Source organism: Bos javanicus, chromosome 14 (genome assembly GCF_032452875.1).
Source record: "Bos javanicus breed banteng chromosome 14, ARS-OSU_banteng_1.0, whole genome shotgun sequence".
NCBI classification, from domain to species: domain Eukaryota; kingdom Metazoa; phylum Chordata; class Mammalia; order Artiodactyla; family Bovidae; genus Bos; species Bos javanicus.
In genome coordinates this window covers 73457047-73478621 of record NC_083881.1, presented here as the reverse complement: position 1 = coordinate 73478621, position 21575 = coordinate 73457047, and the positions used below count along the sequence as shown (strand labels likewise).

Here is a 21575-nt window from a genome sequence, read left to right as displayed (position 1 = left end):
TAGATACAACATAGTTTTTATTATTGTTCTTCTTGAAAGTGTGGTAGGTACTCAAAGTGGCAGCAACAACACCCCACAGGGACTCACAAGAAATCTCAACTTTACCCTAAACTTAGTGAATCAATATTTGCATCTTAATATGATCTTCCCTCATAGCTCAGTTGATAATCTGCCTGCAATGCAGGAGACCAGGGTTTGATTCCTGGGTCGGAAAGATCCCCTGGAGAAGGAAATGGCAATCAACTCCAGTATTCTTGCCTGGAGAATCCCATGGACAGAAGCACCTGGCGGGCTACAGTCCATGGAGTTGTAACAGTCAGATACGACTTAGTGACTAAACCACCACCATGATCTTCCCAGGCAACTGGTTTGCATATTTAAATTTGAGCATCACTGGTCTGGTTTTCCGTTGCTAACAGAAAGGTGTTATATTGCCTTCAGGGGAATAGATCATTCACGAGTCAAAAAGTCCTGTAACTTACTAAAGCTACTATTACAATTATCACCAATGCTCTTATCTACCTGTTATCAATTATATATAGCTGCTGTAAATGGGTATTTTATTCAGAAACCTTGAAATATCTAATTTCAATCTACTTCGTGGTTATTTACTAGAGAAAGGTTCATTCTTTCATTCTCCTTTATCTTTTTTATGCATTTTTGGGCTGTTCTGGGTCTTTGTTGCGGTGTGGAGGCTTCTCCTGTTGCAATGCAGTGCAAAGACTTCTCTTCGGGCTTCTCTGTGCGTGGGCTGAGTGAGCACGCACACCCAGTAGTTGTGGCATGTGGGTGTGGCATGTGGGATCTTAGTTCCGTGACCAGTGACCAAACCCACATCCCCTGCATTGGGAAGTGGATTCCTAACCACTGGACCACTGGGGAAATTGTCTTCCTACCATTTTAAATTGTACTCCTTCAACGTTTTAAAATTTGGATTGCTCAGTAAGTTTTCCTTGTGTTCCCTCTTTACAAAGAGAAGCAGAAGCACTAGTTCTCATCTGAAATATTTAGAAAATGAGCCCAAATTGTTGATTTAAAGAGGGATGCTGCAACAGCCTAGTTTAATCACAAAATCTCTCATACAATAACACTGCTTGAACGAACCTGTTTCTAGATTCTAACACTATTTAACACTTACTAAATGTTCATAATGTACAATGCACTGTGTGGACTGAGCTTTATAGATGCTTAATAATACAGTTCATAATCTAATCTGTGCCACTGTTACCTTGATGTACCACGTTCCTAACAAACTCCCAGGCAATGCTCACGCTGCTTTTCTGAGGAGGATACTTTTCAATAGATTGTAGAGCAAGAAGAATTATATAGATGTCTGAGAAAGGAATAACAAAACAGTGATGGGGAGAGGGGCAGGTTGGTGGTGAGGGTTGAGAATTTAGCTTCTCTCTCTTTAAAGAGTCAACTGTTAAGTCCTTAGAATTCATTATGGTAAAATTCAGTTGTGAAAAATCTGCCACTATGGTTTTTACAGTAGTCATTACAGACTGTGAGCACTGGACCGTAAAAAAGGCTTGAGCACTGAAAAAACGGATGCTTTAGAATTGTGGAGCTGGAGAAGACTCTTCAGAGTCCCTTGGACTGCAAGGAGATGAAACCAGTCCATCCTAAAGGAAATCAGTCCTGAATATTCATTAGAAGGACTGATGCTGAAGCTGAAACTCCAATATTTTGGCCACCTGATGCAAAGAACTGACTCACTTGAAAAGACCCTGATGCTGGGAAAGAGTGAAGGCAGGAGGAGAAGGGGGCTACAGAGGATGAGATGGCTGGATGGCCTCAATGACTCGAAGGACATGAATTTGAACAAACTCTGGGAGATAGTGAAGGACAGGGAAACCTAGTGTGCTGCAGTCCATGGCGTTGTAACTGAACAAGTTAGCAATTGAACAAGAAGTTAACTGTGGCACTTAGAATAGTTTATATTGAAGTAAATCCACTACTTAGAATTGGAAGGTAGCAAAATTTACAAAGTTCAGTAACTAGGTCTTTCCTAGGTGCATATGCCATTCTTCACCTAGTATTCTCCTTCCTAGCTCCCTGCCTTTTGTACATCCATCCCAGAATATACAACACATAATGTTCTTATTGTTGCAGTTCCTAAATTATCACCATTTATTATAATCTATTTCATAACAGTAAAAATTTTCAAATATGTTATTTTTCAGCATTTAACTTAGCTCCTAGGTTTTTTTGTAATGTGATAATTTGTGATTTCTAGAAATATATTAAAGTTTTCTCTGCACCCTAGTATAAGATCACTTAGAAATGTTTCAGGACAATTTGAAAATAATGTAAATGCACATACACCTCTAAACTATTTACTTAATTATCTCAACTTTTCATTTATTTGGCTTACTAAATGGTTTAAGTATTGAAGTCACAGTCTAACAGTTTTTGCGATGTGTATTTTCTTTAAAGGATTACTTTACTAATTCTAAGTACATAAAGTGTACCAATTATAAATGTACAATTTTTAAAAACATGTATACATCAGTAAAGCTATCACTCATAGGAAGACATTGAACATTCATTTTACAATGAATGCCATGTTATCTACCACATAAAGCATCTTAACTGTACAGTATATTTTATAAATATGTTATAGCTTGAGTTGTCTAATAAAAATATTGCTCCCTTATAACTCATTGTTTTCATTACCTTTAAACTCTTTTACGGTTTTCTACAAATGTGGGTATCCAGGATTATAGATCGATTTTTGACCCAATTTCAATCTTTTAAAAAAATAGGAATATTTAACCAGTTTGAGTGTGGTAACTCAGCAGTACCTGTATCAATCTATTTTATGCCAATTTTAATGCTTCCTTGCTGTTTTTCACCACTTCCCCTACAATTTGAATATGTCCTATTTGTAGCATTTATTGTCAAATTTACCTACAATGATCTACTACATAAAGCAGTAGGTACTGATTTTCCACAGGCAAGATGTACTTTAAATAAGGTTTCAATCCACTACCACCCCAATCAATGATTTATAAAGTTTTTTACACTACTAGTATTAGCATTACAAATTTGCTACTTCCCCACTCCTATAATTAAAACTAGAGGAAATAAAACTGTACTACTGGTTTTCCCATTTTGTTAGGTTAACATTTGATATGCCTTTATTCTACAGGTTCTGTCCACAGTGACAAAGTCCTTTTATTTTACATGTTTAACTTAAGAACATGCATATCTTTACATGCTAAAAATAAAGCAGTATTTTTTTTTTTTACATATTGAACATTTAGCATGCCTTTTAAGCTTATAAAGACATAAGCTGAAATTTTAGACCCAGTTTACATATTTGTTTGCATTTAGTTTTATAATTCTATGTAACATTGTAACCTTAAGGCTGTTTAACTAAATCTTACACCGATTTTTTTATACCGTTGCTTCCTTACTCTTATTATTTTAATCCATGTTATTTGTTGGCTGCAATACATCACTTAACAAAGTTTTCAATGGCAGTACTTAAAAGATATACCTTCTCAGCCTCTGCATATGTGTGAATGCTTCCAATTGCCTTGGTACAGAAATAACTTGTCAGGACATCTAATTGGTTCAAAACTATTCTCCCTTAAAACCATAGATGGGCTTCCCACGTGGTAAAGAATCCACCTGCCACCAATGAATGAGGCAAAAGAGACACCTGTTCCATCTTTGGGTGGGGAAGATCCTCTGGAGGAGAAAATGGCACCCCACTCCACTATTCCTGCTCGGAGAATCCCACGGTCCAAGGAGCCTGACAGTCCATGGGGTCGTAAAGAGCAGGATAATCCTGAGCCTCTGAGCGAAAACTGTAGCTATTGTTTTCTGGCATTTACAGTTGCAAGGGAAAAATGTGAGGTCAGGCTAACTTTCATCCTTTTATAAGTGGCTTGTCTTCTCTGAGATACTTGTGGACTTTTTTTCTTTACCCTTCCAATTTAAAAAAACTAGCAGGATATATCTAGGTACTGCTTTCTTTTCACTAAAACTTAATGGCACCCTTCGAGCCTTTTCTACTTGTAGATCTAGTTTGTTAACTCTGAAAATATTTCTTCAGTTAGTTCCTTAATTACAGTTTGACCTTCATTTGCTTTGTCCTCTGTTTCAGGTATTCCTATTATGCGTAGATTTTATCACCTGGACAGGTCATCGAGGTCTTCCTTCTTCTCTTTACTTGATTCTTTTTTCTGTTTTTCTTTCTTTTTTCTGCATGCTGTGAAAATTTCTCGTTTTGCGTTCACTTCAGTAATTCGATTTTGTGCCCCATCAGACTTGAACATTTCTGTTCTCTCAGCTCTCTCACACTTTTCAAGTGCTCCGACAAGAGCAATTTTGATCATTAAGCATAGGTCTTTAAGCTCTGGTGCGATATGATACTTAATCCTTGCTATCTCTTCTGTTTCCACCGCTATACTCGTTTCAAGAGGCGGCATTTTCTCAATTAGCTGTTTTCCTTTGGACCTACGGTATCAGGACCTTGAAAATAAGAAAAAGAACTTAATTCCCTACTGTTTGACTGAATCAACACAAAGATTTCCAATGAGAATTATTCAAGCTTTTGTTGAAATGTTTTTTCTTTCTTACCTTTTGAACAACTCTTCTGAACAATGGCACCAAAAGGGAAAGATGTTTTGATTAACGAACAAAACAAACGTCCAAAACGGTTCCTCTCTACGTAATCTCTGCACGCCTCAAGCTACGTCATCTCTGCACGCCTCAAGTCAGGGCCAATAGACTAGCGCTCACATGCAAACATCAGCTGACGGAGCCACCCCGCCGCCCCGCCCAATCAGCGCGGGTCAAGGGAGTGCGCACGCGCATCCTCTTTACTTGCGCTCCTGTACCGCCTTAAGGCGGGGCTGGATGCCAGTCGCGTCCAATGGCGCGCGGGGTGAAGGTTGAAAGGTGGAAGGAGGCGCTAGGCCGTGGCTCTGGTTCTCAGCGCGTGTGTTGGGCTGCCTACCCGTCATGGAGGCAATCTTGACTGAGGAGCTTGATGAAGAGGAACAGCTGGTGAGACGGCATCGCAAAGAGAAGAAGGAGCTGCAAGGTGACGGGGGAGTGGGGAACCCAGGAGTCGCCAGGACCCAGGGAAGGGAGCGTGGCGCGTCGGTTCTGGGGAACGTTGAGGGACTTCTGAACCCTTCTAGGGTTCTTCAGGGTAGCCAGTGACCTACATCCCAGGCCCCCTTAATCCCCTCGACCTTCAAAAGCTTCCTGTCTTCGGGTGCACCACGTTCCCCCATCCTGCGAGGCCGCCGGGGTGCGGGTTTCTGAAAACCCTTGTAAGCCACCGCCTTGGACTCAGGCCCCCCCTTTCCTGTTCCTGCCCTAGTTAACCGACACTTGACCCTAATGGGTGCGTTTCGAAATATCTCACCTCAGTTTTAAGGACTCGGAAAGGATAGTTGAAAGATTTAAACGTTTAAGTTTCCTCCCCGCCGCCCGCCCTTTCCTCATCCCATACCAAACTCACGGTTATGTTATTATTATTATTTTTTTTTTGAGAGAGGGTCTCGGCTTCTTCTGGACTCTTCTCTGTAGCTGTCTGTTTTGTAATTTGTCTTTTTACTTTCATAATTACCTTTTTCCTGTATCCTTTTCTTCTTACCATCTCCTTATTGCTATTATTTCTTATTTCCTCTTAATCCCTGGGTTTTTGACGTAATGATTTTGGTGGCTTTTCAGCCAAAATACAGAGTATGAAGAATGCTGTTCCCAGGAATGACAAAAAGAGGAGGAAGCAACTTACCGAAGATGTTGCTAAGTTAGAAGCAGAAATGGAACAGAAACATAGAGAGGAGCTGGATCAGTTGAAGTTGACTTCTAAAGAGAGTAAAGTATGTGAAATTAATGTTTCTCCTTGTCTACAACATCGGAAAACAGTCGGCCACTTCTGTTACACGGTTAACTATGAAATCGTAAAACCGGAGGGAAAGAAGGCACTTAGTCATGCTCAGGCATCACCTTTCATTGTTATTTTTGTGATCAGATTTATATGGTAGTGTGTTTTTTAAGGAAGGTCAGCAAAGAAAGTCTACTGCCCCAAAGATGAACAGATTCATAAAATGGGCTAGAGGAAGCTTTACCAAAAGAATGTGGAAGACCAGTCTCCTAGTGTCAGAATTGCTATTAAGTAGTATTTGAACCTGGGCAAATTTACGTAATCTTCTCGAGCATCAATTTCTTCACATATATGATACAAATACTACTGCTGTTTAAGCACAAGATTTTTCTAAGAAATAGAATAAATGTGACATCATTTTTTAAGTTATGAAAGTGCTTTATGAGCAAGTTGTAATAAATAGAAATGTACTGATGTTTCTTGGGTAAATTGGAGCATGTTAACTGTCATCAGTTTAGCCAATACATATTTCATCATTATAGCTGCACAGTGTTTTGTATGCCACATACTTTGTTTAACATATTGCATTCATTTTCTCAGATAATTCTCACAATAACACACTAGTCAGTGTTACCTCTGAAGTAAGTGTAGATAATCCCATTTTTAAAGTGGGAGACAGATTCAGATAGATTAAAAACTTCCTTCTAAATTTATAACAACTGTTAAGTACCAAAGCCCGAATTCAAATTTAGAGCTGTCTTACTCCAGAAGGTAAATACTGAATTCTGTTATAATTTTTATCTGGAGTGATAATTTATTTCATGGGTTTTAGATGTCAAATATCATAGACTCCCTAATCTCACTCTCATTTTCGATAGTTGAAAAGTTCTTATGTCTGTGCAAGATTTTATCTAGTAGTAGTAGTCGTAGTGAAGTCGCTAAGTCGGGTCCAACTCTTGTGACCCCATGGACTGTAGCCTGCCAGGCTCCTCTGTCCGTGGGATTCTCCAGACAAGAATACTGGAGTGGGTTGCCATTTCCTTCTCCAGGGGATCTTCCCAACCTAGGAATCGAACCCAGGTCTCCTGCATTGCAGGCAGATTCTTTACCAACTGAGCTATAAGGGAAGCCCAAGACTTTATCTACCATAAATAAATTTTATTTGGTTTATTTTTGGTCTGCTGTTGACAGGGAAAATGGCTTGTTTATACTAATTTACAGGTATTGAACTTAATTTTATTTTCTTGAAGTTTTTTTGCCATTCATCAAGATCCTGGCCTTCCTTGCATTTAAGACACTTTATTAAAATCCAAGTAACAAAGCATGCTTCCACATGTTTGTATTGTTAGAGTCATGGCATTCCTAATTATCTCCATATCTTTTCTATTAGTGAGATAGTTTAGTTTCAGGCCCTTCAATTGTGAGATTTCTTTCCTAGGTTTCGAAGGTGAAAAATGTTTGATTGTTAAGCTACATATTGTCCAACTGTTAAAATACAAACTCCCCTCCTACTTTGAACTATTATCTTTTTTTAATTTTAACTGAAACTTGTTTTCTTCTAGAATGTCATCTGAATTCTTTTGTCATTTCTTTCTCTTTTTTTCCCCAGTTGTTTCTTTGTATCTTGCCTTCAGTATGGCAGTTTGTTAAATTTTAGCACATTCCTCTGAAAAACTGTAAGAATCCTATTTCACTCTTTGAAGTCTTAATCTTATTTTGACATTTTCATCATTTGGGCCAAAGAGATGTAGAGACTGCTGACTCTTGTTATTAGAGGCTTTGATATGTTCCATGTATGGGTCACCTAAAAACTAGCTTAATATATAGTTGTGGTAATAAAATACTAGCTGTTAATCCTGATAGTAAATAAGTCTAACATCTGTTTTCTTTAGCAAACATATAACAGTCATTTGATGATTCAGACTGGTTGTAATGTTTTAATGATAACTATAAATTAATAAATTTCTACTAGGGTCAAGAAGCATTGCTGCTCAGGTTCTGGCTAATTATGATGGAGGAAGGCCTTTGCCCCCACTTTTGAGGTTATGAAAGTAGTATAAACTGAGCCAGCACGGTAATATATTACTTTATATGTTCTATAAAGTAAAACATTTAGAGATGGGAAGGGTGGCGCGCTGAATGAATTGGCACTTGTAGGAAGTATTTATACGAATGGAGTAGGCATTCTGAGAAGGAAGGAAACCATGCAGAAATAAGCATTGTCTTGGTAGAGCTATAAGGAAAGTTCTTGGGAACCTGACAAATTCTCTCTAAAATATAGAGAAAGTATATACAAGCATGTCATTTAGTATTGTATCTAGTGCTGTTATTCAGATTTGAATTGTGGAATGACACATAATATGTGATTTGCAATAATAATTTAATAATCTAATACTTTGAATAATAACTTAAAGGTATTTTTCCTTAACTTGGTAATGTTTTTTGTTTCCTTTAGATCGATTCTGTTGCTGTTAATATTTCAAACTTGGTTCTTGAGAATCAGCCACTTCGGATATCAAAAGCACAAAAGAGACGGGTATGAAAGTCGCCTAGTATTTATTAGTGCTGTATGTGTAATACTATCTTAGGTGTTGTATTGGAAGGGAATAGAAAAAAAAAGGGAATTCCCTTGCCAAAGGACCTAAACTAACATTTATTAGGCTTTGAAGTGAACTCGCTCAGTCGTGTCCAACTCTTTGCGACCCCGTAGACTGTAGCCTACGAGGCTCCTCCGTCTTTGGGATTCTCCAGGCAAGAATACTGGAGTGGATTGCCATTTCCTTCTCCACGAGATCTTCCCAACCCAGGGATTGAACCGAGGTCTCCCACATTGCGGGCAGACACTTTTACTTTCTGAGCCACCAGGGAAGCCCTATTATTAGGCTTTAGATTATATGAAATCTCATTTAGTCTTGACAGTAATCCTGTGAAGTAGGATTTCTTATCCTCATTTTATAGATAAGAAAATAGGCATATGTCCAGTCTGCAGTTCTCATAGGAGGGTGGATCTAGGAAAGGGGGTGTGAAAAGGATATTTTTTACAAATATATTATTCCAGACTTAATTTAGAATCTGAAGAGTGTGAGCGCAGGTGATTCTGATGTACAGTTTTGGTTAAAAACTATGATATTAAGTGGTAAAAGAAGAATTTGAACCTAGAAAATTAACAGGATTATGTAGTTATATATGTATTGGTTAGTTGTGATGAAAATTTAGAGAAGGAAAGATTCACTCTGCTACGTGTTAAATAGTTGGTATTTGGTGGAAATATAATTATTTAGTTAGGCTATTTGGAGTAAGTGAGACATCTTGCACAAAAACAAATGGGAGAATGAAATTTTGCATCATCAAAGAGCTATAAGGAAACTGATTTATTGGATGTAATAAGTTTATGATATCAAAATTATGGGAATGCAATTAGATAGGAAAGGGCTTTTCACTTTGAAAAAGAACAAGAAGTTTAAATCCAGTCTTTTTATTCTCAAATATTGTTTTTATTAATACAATGTTTTCTAGAATTTAAATGTTTATTTTTAAACTAGCTTGTATCTTATAATTTAGTAGTAAATATAATTTAGTATGTACATTTAATTGCATATGGAATTGATGTCAGTCAGGTGGAGATTTTAATCCCACTGTGGTGGTTTGGATAAGATTCTTAACCTTTCTAAGCCTTAGTTTCATATGTATGAAATGACAGTGGAAGTGTTAGTTGCTCAGCCGTGTCTGATCCTTTGGACTCTTTGCCACCCCTTGGACTGTAGCCCTCCAGACTTCTCTGTCCATGGAATTTTAAAGGCAAGAATACCAGAGTGGGTTGATACTCCCTTCTCCAGGGGATCTTCCTGACCCAGGGATTGAATCCGGGTCTCCAGCATTGCAGGCAGATTCTTTACCATCTGAGCCACCAAGGAAGCCCATGTATACAATAGGAGAAAATAGTACCTACTTCATAGAGTTATTGTGAATGTTAAATAATTTACTGTTTCCAGAGCCCTAACACAAGGCCTGAAGAATGCTGGGCCAACAAATGATACTGTTTGCACTGTGTTTAAGCACTGCATCGTGTACCGCTTAAGAAATTCAACCTAAGACAATTTGTTTGAAAGTTGCTTAAGTTGCAAATTGTCAAGCATTTCTTGTACTAATGTAAAATTTTATTCTTGAGTAATTATTGTGAACTTCATAGACTTCATAGAAATTTAGGTTTTATGGTATCTTAGAGGTTATCTTGGAGAAGGCACTGGTGACCTACTCCAGTACCCTTGCCTGGAAAATCCCATAGATGGAGGAGCCTGGTAGGCTGCAGTCCATGGGGTCGCTAAGAGTCGGACAGGACTGAGCGACTTCACTTTCACTTTTCACTTTCATGCATTGGAGAAGGAAATGGCAACCCACTCCAGTGTTCTTGCCTGGAGAATCCCAGGGACGGGGGAGCCTGGTGGGCTGCCGTCTATGGGGTCGAACAGAGTCGGACACGACTGACGTGACCTAGCAGCAGCAGAGGTTATCTAATTCACCAGCTCTCTACTTAACGACATATGTTCTTTCTGTTATAGTCTTATAATTGTCATCTATTTTCTATAGGTCAGAAGTGAAGGGCAGAAATTTTGCATAACAAAATATTTGCTGGAATTGACTCTGCTTAGTGTATAGTAGTATATAGTATATACATAACTTAGAGTGTGTGTGCTCAGTCATTGTCGTGTCCAACTCTTTGCAACACCATGGACTGCAGTCCGCCAGGCTCCTCTGGGATTTCCCAGGCAAGAATACTGGAATGGGTTGCCATTTCCTTCTCCAGGGGATCTTTCCCACCCAGGTCTCCTGCATTGCAGACAGACTATTTACTGTCTGAGCCACCATGGAAGCCCCTGTATCTTATTAGAGTAGCAACTATTTAGTTCTAGAAAACGATACAACTCCTTTCTATCAAAATTTGTTCACTCTACCTTGTCCCTTAGGCAACAAAACAAAGGCTTACCTTTCTCAAACGTTTTGTTACTTCTAAAATATTGCATAGCTGAAATGCATACTTTTTCCAGCTAAAGTGTCAAAAAATGTATATTTTTATAGTCAGCAGATTGGCAACACTTCTCTGCCAAGTCAACACTTGACAGAGAAAACACCCACATAAGTAAGGCCCAAAGTTTCTTCCTGCTTTGTTGTGTTAATAGGATTTTGGAGCAGAAAACACTGAGTTTATAGTATTTGAGAAAATGGGACCTGAAAACAAGGGTAGATAATTGGGTCTTAGACTTAGATTGAACTACTTCCCACCCTACTCCCCACTCCTGCCCACCCAGAGGCACCAAGGAATGAAAAGTCAGTTAACTAATGATGTTTATCTTTGGGAGAGATACAACTCTCTGGTAGAAAAACATGCAAAATTTTATGCAGATTTATTACTGGGATATCTTAAGAGCAAATCCCATATTTTCAATTTAGAAAAGCATAGGGAGTATTTTATTTATCTCAGACAGCTTCAGTGAAAACTCATTGGTATGGTAGAAACAGCCTGAAATAGAACGTAGAACTGGGTTCCAAAAATTTGAAATTTGAGAGCTGGAATGAGATCTCCTTCAGTTTCTTTATATTATAAATGAGAAAGCTGAGGAGGCTCAAGTTGTCTCAGTGGCATGCTAAAAGTATACAACTGCTGCACTAGTTCCCAGCTCTTAAGATTTATCTTCAGATTTGTTTTTGCTGTTGCTATACCAGAATGACTCGAGTTTTACTGAGAGTGTATTTTTGAGTTATTGTGCTATTGTGCTATTTTCATCTTACATACATTTTCATTAGAGTTTATTGATGCCGTTCTATCTCCAGGACTAGGGCTGTAAAATGAAAATTGCTCATGCCATGGAAAACTGCCGTTGGAAAACTTCATATAGTAGAAGAATGTTGGGAAAACAATCCTGTGTGTTTTTTACCTGGTGTCCTGGAAAGGAAATACAGTTGCTTTGTAATATTGAAGCAGAGCATGAGGGAAAAAAAATGAGATTCTTGGATGAGTATTTTAGAGGCTTAACTTAAGGTTTTACAGATCGTGTAAAGTTCCAGTTTTCCGGTAGTGCTTGACATCATTAACTCCAGCTCCCATCTGCTCCAGCTTTGATTCAGGTGCCTGGATAGAAGGAGCTCTCTGTGTTGTCCCTGGTCCCTGCTCAGCTTCTAACCAACTCTAAGGCCTTTGGAAATCTTTCTTCATGCTGTTTTGGAAATCTTCCTTTCCTCAGAAGAGGAAAATGAGGGGTTTTGGCTTAGATGATATTCACGGTGCTTATTCTTCCTCTCCTCTCTGAAAAGTGTTTTCTGTGGTCTTTTAAAGTAATAGTGCCACCTTGTGTTTTAAGGTTTTATGCCACTGTGATCCACACTTGCAGATATGCTGTGAAATAAATTGTATCATGTTACTTTTGGCATGGTTTGAGTTGGAAAGAAAACATTTAAATAGGTATATGTTTTATTAAGATAATGTGCTTTTGAATCAGGTAACTTAGGAAGCACTAGCTTTATCTGGCATGGCATATAACAAGCATATAGTAGAAGCAGGTGGCATTAAATCAAATTGAAATTTGCCTTTCCATTCATATTTTCTGCCCTTAAGGAAAGGTTAGAGCTGGGGATATAAAAATTTTTACCTGTATCTTCTTTTTCTTGGTTTATCCAAATCCTTCACTGTAGTTTGCTATCAGTACATCAAAATTTATAGAATGTAGTTTAACTTTTTATTCTCTTAAGTTGAAAATATTTGCTCTCAGCATACAAATAAAACATACCATGGACAGCTAGAGAGCTGTTCACACGCACAGGCAGGCACATGTGCTGCGTGCTCAGTTGTGTCTGATGCTTTGTGACCCTATGGATTGTAGCCTGCCAGGCTCTTCTGTCTGTGGAATTTTCCAGGCAAGGGTACTGGAGTGGGTTGCCATTTCCTCTTCCAGGGGATCTTCCTGACCCAGGGATCGAATCCCATCTCCTGCATTGACATTTTACCATTGAGCCACCTGGGAAGATACCGTGGTACCCAAAAGGAACCGTGGGGATTCGGAAACATGTTCACACACACACACATGCAGGCTCACACACAAAACAAAACTTACTTTGTAACCCTACCATCCAGAGAAAAGCACTGTTGTATGGATGTCCTTCTGGTGCTTTTTGAACTATGTATGCGTAGACTTTCATATTATTAACTATGCACCGTCTTTCGCCTCCCACCTCATCTCTTGACACTTTTCTCTGGTATTCTAGCTATATGAACTGTGTTCAGCCATGAATGAAGCATACAGTGCTTTCTGTCTTTTGATCCTTGTTATTCCAAGTGTCAGGAATTTTCTCTCTTTTTCCTAGCCTTCCCACTCTACTTCCTATCCATCCTTCATGTCATAAATCTCTCTTAACCTTCTCCTCATCCCATCTTTGCATATGTTGGCATGGGAAGATTTCTTAGGAAATTTGAATAGAAGGAAAGCAAGTTGAAGAATGTAATGTATGATAGCACTTTTGTTAAAATACTGTTTTCTATAGATTTTCTATGAGTACATCTGTATTTATTAAAATGCATAGGAAAAAAACCTATAGAGGGATACGTATCAGATCTCTAGAGCAGGCCCTGAGAGATTGGCAGTGGTCCTTAAGGGGGACTTTAGATTATCTGTAATAATTTTTTTTAATAGAGAAGAATGTTTTTATCTGTTACTTAAGCTAAATGTGTGTGTGTTTGTATGTGGACATTTTTGTTAAATGCCAGCTAAGTAGAGCTGCTATACCCTTCTAAAGACCTGAGCAAAGTAATGCCTTGCTCATGAACTGGTGATCTAGCACATTAAGACCTCACTGGTGGAATAATAAGTTACAAAGCTTGGACTTAAGTATGATAATGATGTTACTTTAAGGCCTAGGACAGCTCAATCTACCATAGTACTTTGAAATCAGTAAGTCAAGTTTTTAGAAACTTGGCATGTAGTTTCAGACAGACTTCACAGAAAAATTTGAGAGCCTTCTTTTGTTCCAAGACAGAGCTCAGTGCTGGATACGCACAGATGAGAAATATTGTTTGCCTTTAGAAGAGTTCACAGTATAGAAAATTCTACAGGTGATGAGATCATCTATCTCATAGTGCTTGTGGGAGAAGGGAGAAAAATGTTTTTGAGAATCTTATATTTCTGTCCCCATGATAAATGTAAATGAGTCTTAATTATTAGGAATTAACTTTCCTACATTTTACCCTCTGCATAGGACAAAAAGGCTGCATTGGAAAAGGAGCGGGAAGAAAGGATAGCCGAAGCTGAAATTGAAAACTTAACCGGAGCTAGACATGTAGAAAGTGAAAAACTTGCTCAAATATTGGCAGCTAGACAGTTGGAAATTAAACAGATTCCATCTGATGGGCACTGTATGTATAGAGCCATTGAAGATCAGCTGAAAGAGCAGAACGGCGTTCTGACTGTGGCTGCCTTAAGATGTCAGACTGCTAACTATATGCAGAGTCATGTGGAAGACTTTCTGCCATTTTTAACAAATCCTAATACAGGAGAAATGTATACTCCAGGTAATTTATTTTTCTCTGCTACGTCTTGTTGCTGTTGTAGCTGTGATGGTTATTAAGTAAAGTGTTTTCTGTAACTGAGAATGAAAAAAAAAAGAAAGCCTGAATAGTCCTATGGGGGGAAAAACATCTAACATTTAGGCAAATTATTTTCTATGACTTTAGTAGATGAGAGCACATTTTTGTTTATCAAGATCTTTTTAAGTACTTAACTATTTTGTAGTTGAAATATTAATCTTAAGATAAAAATAGGAATAGGGTTCGTATTACTAGTTTAAAAAGTGTGTAAATAAGTTCATATTTCACAAAGTTAAGCTTTGTCTAGTCTCTGCAAGTATCGGGTCTAAAGATGATCAGTAGAGAATGGTTAGGAAAACTAATTCCTCCTCTTATCCTGTACTTTGGAAGATTTAATTTTATTTTTGATAAGTCATAATATTCAGGCGGAATTTGACTGCAAAACCTGCCTTATTATTCTGTATAATATCTTTGATAGTTGGGAAAGTTAAAAAAAATGCATAACTAGCAAATAAAGGAGGAAACAAGTAAAAATTTGAAAAGTTTCTGAAAGCGAAAGGGGAGTAAGGGAGAAAAAGTTAGTCCTTGAAATAAGACAGCAGACGTGGCAGTATTCCCTGAGAGTAAGTCGTATGTTCAGGGTGGGTTGAAGAGGGGAAGGCTAGGGTTGACTTTTGTTTAATGAAGTCCCCAGCTGTGCTAGTTGTAGGGCAGGGGAGAGGAGGTGATACCTCAGCTTGGTGAATCAAAGAAAAAGACAAAAGCTGTAATTATCCCCAGTCCTTCAGTCAATGTTTATTGAGGGCCGCAGCATGCTGATGCACTGTTCTCATCACTGGGAATGTGAGACAGTGAATAAGATGGGCACACGGGACGTGTTTTCTCCTAGATGCCCATATTTTTTTTTCCTCTTCCTCTAAACACCAAGGGTATTAGTGTTTTTTCTGACTTTAACTTTCTGTATAACAGCAGTGTGTATGCTCAAGATATGCCATTATAAACTCTGAAGTTAGGTCTTCTACCTCCTCTCAAGCCTGATACAGGAAGAGCTTTTTTTGGCTAGAATAATAAATATTTCCAAAATATGTAGGCACTGTTTGATGTCACTGTCACTGTCATCAAATAGTCACGGGAAAGGAGTTTCAACTCATTTGTACTTTAATTCTCTTCTCACATTTCTTATAGGGTTTTATAGTGAAGCCCGTTTTACAGAGGATGCATCTTTTAATCTTTTAGCATATTCTTTCAGATGCAGATTTGGATTTTACAGTGTGAATGTGGTGGCAGTTTTGGGGGTCAGTGCTTGGATCAAGAGAGAGGTAGGCTTATAATTTAGTTGAGATTGCTAGACTTCAGGTTGAGGGAGAGAAACAGAGATGAATTGCTTTGCTCTTAGATGGAAAGTTGGAGTGAGTTAAGTTTGGATTTGGGAAATGGATTAAATTCTGGAGGATATAGGTGGAGAAGGAGGAAGTTCGTAACTTGGGCAGTTTCATCAGGCATTGTGGGAGTTATAAAAGGGATCTAATATGAATTCTAAAAAGTGCTGTATTCTGATCTGTTTCCAACAGAAGAGTTTGGAAAGTATTGTGATGATATTGTAAACACAGCTGCTTGGGGGGGTCAACTTGAGGTAAGTTTGTTATTCATCGTGAAATTGTTAAATTATTTTTAAATCCCTTCTGTAGTTTTTAGACATATTTTTCAGGTGATCCAAATTTTTCTTCGACAATTCCTTTTCTTTATTTATTTGCTATTTCTCTACTGATAAAACATTGATATAAGGAGTTAATATTCTTAGGCCTTTAATTTAATTATGTACCTTTGGGAACTGAGGCACTATTTAATTTTAAATAGCCCAGTGTTTGGTCTGTGAGTTGGTGAAGCTAGTGTTATGTCTGCATTTTTCCGTTTGTGATCTTGCTACAGGCAATATATTTGAGTTTATGGACTTATGAAAGTGAAGATTTTCTCAAATACAGTAAAATTTTACCCAAGATGAAAATCACATTGGAAAACGTCAGAAATAGAAAACAATATTTTAATGTGAGATTATAGGTCAAATCCTACCATAACACATCTATTACAATTGTGTCTTGAGTTCCTAGTTGATACTGACTGATTTGAAAGCAATATTTAATGCATTAAAATTTACTTACAAGGAAATATGTTAGTCATTTGTAGGGAGTTAATAATGATTTTTTTTAAAGCTCTAATTATTTATCTTAACTGTTATCTTTGTTTCATTAAAGGAAAATAAAACCCCTCAGTGTGCAGGTGGTGATGAGGTAGCTTGGGGTGTTAGAAGTCAGGGAGTAACAGGGAAAGTCTGGGGGCTGGGTGCTGGTTCCTTCTACTTCTCAGTTTTCTGACTTTGGGGGAGTCAGCCAACCTCCTGAGCTCCAGTTTCCTGATGATTGAATGAAGATAATAAAACCCCATGTGTACGTGATAGTTCATTTGTATATATTAAACAAAGAAAAGGCTATATGCATTGAAGTTTGAAGCTAAAGTGCTACATGGATGAATCTAACAGTATTATTAATATTACTGTGTAATGATGATTGCTGCTGCTGCTAAGTTGCTTCACTTGTGTCCGACTCTGTGTGGCCCCATAGATGGCAGCCCACCAGGCTCCACCGCCCCTGGGATTCTCCAGGCGAGAACACTGGAGTGGGTTGCCATTCCCTTCTCCAGTGCATGAAAGTGAAAAGTGGAAGTGAAGTTGCTCAGTCGCGTCCGACTCTTCACGACCCCATGGACTGCAGCCTACCAGGCTCCTCCATCCATGGGATTCTCCAGGCAAGAGTACTGGAGTGGGGTGCCATTGCCTTCTCTGGTAATGATGATTAGCCATCTCAAATAGTTTGTGGCTCTGAATATTTCACTTCAAGAGTTAAATTTGAAGATAGGACATGATTGCTTCATCAAAGTGTTTTTCTTAGCAGTCCTGTGTTTGTACCTCTTCTCAGCCACCAGAGGGAACTTGTTTTATATGCCTTAATGCTGTATATGCCTCTCCTGGGTCTTTGAAACTTGGGAAGGTTAGCTTTGTGACTACATTAGGAGTAATTAAAGGTGCTTGAACTTTTAATAAGAATCTCAAATCAATGTGAGTTCTAGAGACATAAGTGACTCTTTTTAAATTGAGAAAAACCTTTAAACATCTTTTGAAGGACATTTTCTCTTAAATCATTTGTGAATTCATTTGAAATAAGAGTTGCTGTTTTCACAATGGAGTAAATTTAAATTATTAAAGAGAAATTCTGTGTATGATTTCTGAAGACTTAGATGGGATGCTGGGAGAAGGCAATGGCACCCTACTCCAGTACTCTTGCCTGGAAAATCCCATGGACGGAGGAGCCTGGTGGGCTGCAGTCCATGGGGTTGCTGAGGGTCAGACATGACTGAGTGACTTCACTTTCACTTTTCACTTTCCTGCATTGGAGGAGGAAATGGCAACCCACTCCAGTGTTCTTGCCTGGAGAATCCCAGGGACGGCGGAGCCTGGTGGGCTGCCGTCTAAGGGGCTGCACAGAGTTGGACACGCAGCAGCAGCAGCAGATGGGATGCTAAGATGTCCAGAGCTTGTTTTGTGCCCTCTATTCCGTGCCCTTTTACTGAGCTCTTGATGTGTATTAAGGAATAGAAGTAGATGCCTGCTCTGACTGGTTGCCCTGTTCATGCATCAACTCAGTAGTTTATGATTTGAATAAGATTTACCTCTATTTCTCTTATATATGTATATATATAGTTTCCATTTTGTCTTTTATAGCTAAGAGCCCTGTCTCACATTTTACGAACACCAATAGAGATAATACAGGCAGATTCTCCTCCTATAGTAGTTGGTGAAGAATATCCAGAAAATCCATTAATACTTGTGTAAGTACCTAGAAATTCCTGATGTTAATATTTTTCATAATTAAGACAAAAGGGATTATGAAAAATTTTAGGTTATGTATGTTGATTAATCAAAACAAGTCTATTTTCAGCAGCATTAATTATGCTTATTTCATGTTAAAGGCAATTACAGAATTAGAAAGCATTGTCAAAATACATGGTTTAGATAACTGTTAAAACCTTTTGTGATTTATTCTTATGTATGTGTTAAGAATAAAGTCATTTCTAAAGGTTACAAAATTTTAGGATTATTTTTAATGTTTTTCTGGTTTGACATTAATAATGCTAAAAGTTTTAGCAAGTGTAAAAGCTGAAATACACTCATGTTGCCTTATTGTTTATTCTTTAGAGATTTTTTTCTTCATATTGTCAAAGTATTTTACATAATTGAGAGTTCTCTGAAACACAGCATGGAGAATTCGCCATCTCAGTCTTTTTTTTCACTCTAATGATTGTGTTTTACCGGACAACCTCAGCAGAGTTATTGAACCATATTTTACTCACTGATGATGCTTTTTAAATGGTGTTAAAGTTTTAAGTAGTGAAGTCTATTGAATGATACTGCTGTGAAGTGATTAATTCAGAGTACTTGGTTTTAAATACATAAAACATTTATATACAGTGAAATACTTTTGTCTAAATTACTTATTTCTCCTTTTTCCATTTCAGTTATATGAGACATGCATATGGCTTAGGAGAACACTACAATTCTGTTACACGGTTGGTGAACACAGCTACTGAAAATTGCAGCTAGTCTATAAAATGTTGCTATTATGTCAGTGTGCTGATCTGAGTATTAATACCAAGTATTGGATTATTCTCAGTGTTTCTGAAAAAACACAACTACCTTAAAAGAGTTTTATGGCAAAGCTACTAATAGGTTTTAAAAAAACGTGTCCGAGAGAAACTTTAACCAGTGTCCCCTTAATGGTGTTTTAAAAAACACTTGTAAGTTCTTTGTGGAGAATATCATTTATAGACCAAGATGGTACCCTGATTGTTGATATTTTTATTAAATATAAGATTCTGAACATTCTATTCTGTGTTGAAGTTGTTAAAAAATTTTTTTTCCTCCTTATTACTGAAAGCTTTCAGTAACCATATCAATGTAAATTTTCGTGAAGAAGTGAAATGACTCAGTCTCTTTGACATTGCAATAATGTGATGGTGATAACAAATTTAATTAATGTTTATAAATAATTCGATTGCAGTAACATTGCTGTTGATGGGATTAATGCTGTGACTTTTTAACATTTATTTTTAATTGGAGGATAATTGCTTTAGAACGTGTTGGTTTCTGCCATGTAACAACATCAATCAGCCCTACGTATACATATAGCCCTTCCCTCTGGAACCTCCCTCCCATCCCTACCCTTCCCACCCCTTTAGGTTGATGCTGTGACATTTTTGTAACCCCATCAAAGTGCAGCTAAGAAGGTTGCTTTAATAAAAATAAAAATAAGTCTTTTATTTGTATATAACTTTAAAAGATGCAGCACATTATTGCTTTTCTAATTCATTGATTATTCCGTGTTATTTCTCAACTTCAGAATGGTTGTGACAACATCATTTCTTGATTATCTTAACTATAAATTTTTATATTCTTTGTTGTACTTTCTCCATCACTACTCAGCTGCTTTGCTTTCCTTGCACCCTTTTCCACTGAGAAATAGTTATTAGCTTCTGTTATTCTTTAACTTGTGCAAATTGAAGGAGTAGCAATTTGTAAATTTGTGAAAGGGTCCAAGGCCAAATTTACTTCAAATTCTTCTTTTCCAATTTGTCTCATAAGGTCTCTCTTTTTGCTTCATTCTCTAGGATTAGGGAAAGCCTTTGTTACTTACTATTTTATTAGCCTTATTAATTTTATCTTTCCTCAAATATTTGAAAATATTTGTTTCAAATATCTGGGAATTTTTATGTTTTATATATACGGATAAAGCTGAAAGCCACTGTTGAGTCAAGACTGTATAATAAAATCAGTACAGTACTTTTCAGTTGAATGATTTGTCAGATCAGATTTTAAGTTATTTATAAAATTATTTTAAGAAGATGGTACACCCATATGTACAAATGTTTGTGATAATTTGTTATGTAAGGGGTTTTATGCTAATGAGACCTTTTTGGTTGATCTGTTTTTCTCAGATAAGTAACTAATAACATTTTACATCAAGTGTATATAAAGTTTGAATTTTTTCTCCATGAATGCAACTAATTTTTCTAAGTAAATTCTGGGTTTTATGTGCTTCCCCAGTGGCTCAGTGGTAAAGAATCCACCTGCAATGCAGGAGATATGGAGACCAGTGTTTGATCCCTGGGTCGGGAAGGTCCCCTGTAATGGGAAATGGCAACCCATTCCAGTAATCTTGCCTGGAAAATTCCATGGACAGAGGAACCTGGTGGGCTGTATAGTCTGTGGTGTCACAGAGTTGGACACGCCTGGATAACTAAGTAACAACAACTGGGTTTTATAACATAAAAAACAGGGTATCAGTGTTATGTATTCAGCAGGCAACAGTGTGTGGAACTCTTGAGCAGATAAATACTGCATGAAAGTATTATACACTTGCAAAGATTAAGAACCATTCTGCCTGCTAAGCAAAATATATTCTGAAGCCTGCTTGTTTTGTAATGCTGGATCTGGATTTCTTTGCAAAGGAGGGGCGGTGGATAATCTGTTACTTTAAAATTAAAAGAGAAGCATTAAGCAATAAAATAAGATACAGTGAAATCTAGTTATTGTAAATTCCCACTATACTTAAAGTATTGTAAAATAACTTATTGGCTTTTTTTTTTCTAGCAGGGTGAATAGAATTTTCTTGATTATAGGTATATTTTTTATTTTTAAATGGCCAATATGGTTATGGACAGGATTTGTATGTTTCAGCTTCTGTTCTTTCATAAAACTTGAGATAAAAATTATTTTAGCTGTGACCTAAAATTAAAGTCTGAAAAATGGCACGTATTAAGTTAAAAGCAGCATATACTAGTTTAGTTTGCTGTATGATGCTGATCTTGTAGGAAAATCTGATAAGCTTTCTTTTGTCCTGACTTAGAAAAGTATGTGTCAGAGTTCTGGAATATGTCTAATTTACTTCAGTGAATTTATCTGCTTAAGTATGTTTATAACATATAAAGCAAATAAGGATGTGTAACTATAGTTAACAGTACAATTTTGTCCATATTATCTAAACGTTTGCTAAAAGAAAAAATAAAAGATGAATTAAATCAGCATTGTTCAAATTGTTA

General features: G+C 37.3%; 1 protein-coding gene and 1 long non-coding RNA gene across 3 annotated transcripts; one reads left to right on the top strand and one right to left on the bottom strand.

Annotated features, from left to right (window-relative positions):
* Nucleotides 1-4205: 4205 nt before the first annotated feature.
* Nucleotides 4206-4781, bottom strand: LOC133260736 (uncharacterized). The gene is made up of 2 exons (XR_009740945.1): nt 4594-4781; nt 4206-4485 (listed from the first exon to the last, which is right to left on the bottom strand). It is a non-coding gene; the product is annotated as an uncharacterized LOC133260736 (long non-coding RNA).
* An 83-nt stretch (nt 4782-4864) lies between these two features.
* On the top strand, nt 4865-21557 carry OTUD6B (OTU deubiquitinase 6B). 2 transcript variants are annotated; one of them, XM_061439407.1, is made up of 7 exons: nt 4865-5059; nt 5698-5849; nt 8310-8390; nt 14099-14411; nt 15998-16059; nt 18202-18308; nt 18996-21557. In XM_061439407.1, exons 1-7 carry the CDS (start codon nt 4978-4980, stop codon nt 19078-19080), a joined length of 882 nt encoding a protein of 293 aa, XP_061295391.1. In that variant the 5' UTR covers nt 4865-4977; the 3' UTR covers nt 19081-21557. The 2 variants fall into 2 exon arrangements, with proteins under 2 accessions (XP_061295391.1, XP_061295392.1); XM_061439408.1 differs by having other exon boundaries at nt 4880-5059; nt 16001-16059.
* Nucleotides 21558-21575: the final 18 nt, after the last annotated feature.

Coding starts and splice junctions, on each gene's coding strand:
- OTUD6B (XM_061439407.1), top strand. CDS start 4,978: ATGGAGGCAATCTTGACTGAGGAGCTTGATGAAGAGGAACAGCTGGTG. Junction 8,391..14,098: donor CAAAAGCACAAAAGAGACGG/GTATGAAAGTCG, acceptor CCCTCTGCATAG/GACAAAAAGGCTGCATTGGA. Junction 18,309..18,995: donor GAAAATCCATTAATACTTGT/GTAAGTACCTAG, acceptor TTTCCATTTCAG/TTATATGAGACATGCATATG.